At 55.1% G+C, this 1,736-nt stretch overlaps 1 protein-coding gene across 1 annotated transcript; it reads right to left on the bottom strand.

Annotated features, from left to right (window-relative positions):
• Positions 1–659: 659 nt before the first annotated feature.
• On the bottom strand, positions 660–1,559 carry LOC120897493 (cuticle protein 19.8-like). Its single transcript, XM_040302436.1, has 2 exons — positions 1,425–1,559; positions 660–1,350 (listed from the first exon to the last, which is right to left on the bottom strand). The coding sequence occupies exons 1-2, from the start codon at positions 1,434–1,436 to the stop codon at positions 766–768; spliced, it is 597 nt and encodes a 198-aa protein (XP_040158370.1). The 5' UTR covers positions 1,437–1,559; the 3' UTR covers positions 660–765.
• Between the last annotated feature and the right edge of the window lie 177 nt (positions 1,560–1,736).

The raw sequence follows: 1,736 nt of genomic DNA on the forward strand, positions 1-1,736 counted from the left end.
GCACAATGCAATGGAGGGGTCGAGAGAGAGAGAGAGAGATAGAGAGAGAGAGAGAGAAAGAGAGAGAAAGAAGGGGTAAGTGGTACAGAAATTCACAGGAAGCTGCTGTGGAGCCGTTTGCAATGCCCGGCCCTGGTCCGCTAGCGAGTCGCACTTTTTCGCAGCGTTCGTCACTTGCGCTCGTTCCCAGCGTTTAAGTCACCCGAAGCAATCGCTGATGATGGTCGTTAGACCAGCGCTCGGCGCGTCACCCGTCATGAGCGTCTTCCGTTGCGCTTTTTCGCGCTCGTAGAATGCAAAAAAGCAACCGGGACCGGTTGGATTAGGTTGGAGTCGAGATTTAGTGGTCTGGTGTGGTGATTTGAAATCGTTTGCTCCGGTACACAGGACGGGAGCGCTCGCCCCGAGGCTCGTTAATTTGACAGCAATGAGATGAAATGGGTCGGCCAAACATGCTGCCATCGGGCCAGCCATCCGGGAGCCCCATAATTCACCCCAGCATGCGCCGGAAGCGCACCCCGGACAGACTGTCCCGGATGAGGCTGATTGATGAGGCGGGCACTGCTGTCAGCGCTGCCCCGACTAAAACAGACTGCTGCTACTAACATTTCGCTTCGCTACACGCACTTGCTCTGCGTCTAAACTTCAGCCAAAAGGCATACGTTTGTGTACGGTGGCATTTTATTTAATTAACATTATAGGCATTCTTCGGGTGTGTGCGGGTACGCGGGTATTATCCAGTATCGGAGCGCAGGAAAGGGTGCTTTAGTTGCGCAGCAGAACGGTGGACGTTTGCTGGGGCGTGGTGAGCAGCGCCGGACGATGCTGGCCCGACACGAGATGGCCAACGGTCGGCTGTCGCAGCAGGACGGCCGGCTGCAGCGTGTGGACGAGCTGGGCCCGAGTACCGACCGACGGCTGGTGACGCACGACCGCATTGAAACCGCGCACATCGTCGGCCGTGTAGTCGACGATGCGCTCGGTGCCGTCCGACTCGAGCGTGCGGTACTGGCCCCGGACACGATCGCCGTTGCGCACCTCCTGCTGGCTCTTGATGTCGCCCGAAAGCTCATCCCGCACGGCGTACCCGTAGCTGTAGTCATCCCGATCGTAGTCGGACGACTCGCGACGATCCTGCTGCTGCTGCTGCTGCTCCTGATCCTGGGTGCGGCTGGCGTAGCGCTGCTCGTTGTACAGATCGTTGTAGTTGCGGGACTGGCGGGCACCGTCGTCATACGAGCGGAGCTGGTTCAATCGATCCTGCGAGCTGCGGCGTCCCAGCTGCTGCCCGTACTGTTGCGCATTAACGCCCACGTTCACCAGCAGTAGACCAACGGCGATGAGAGAGATCTAGGAGTAAGAGCAATGGAGAGGAGTGTTGTATTTTAAAGCGTTAAGCACCATCAAAGGCGAACACCTATTACCTTTGAAGCCATTTTTGATAAGTGTTGCTGACGCTGGAGTAAATCACTGAGTAGCGGTACACTCGCAGTAGAATTGCTGATATTGCACTTAGAACACTCAGCTGCTGAATGATGTCTTTGCCAGGATGGGCCAGCGTGTTTTATAGTCGTTCTGCACCCGCCTACGAAGCAGCAATGAAAGCAATCTAGCAATGAAACATCAAACCAGAGGTGAACTATAGCTTCTTTTTAGGCTTTACAACAGCAGTATCCAATTGCAGCCAGTTGATCTTCATGCACTAATTGATTACAATGTAGACATTTGATGTTCAG

Source organism: Anopheles arabiensis, chromosome 2 (genome assembly GCF_016920715.1).
Source record: "Anopheles arabiensis isolate DONGOLA chromosome 2, AaraD3, whole genome shotgun sequence".
In the NCBI taxonomy this organism is placed as follows: domain Eukaryota; kingdom Metazoa; phylum Arthropoda; class Insecta; order Diptera; family Culicidae; genus Anopheles; species Anopheles arabiensis.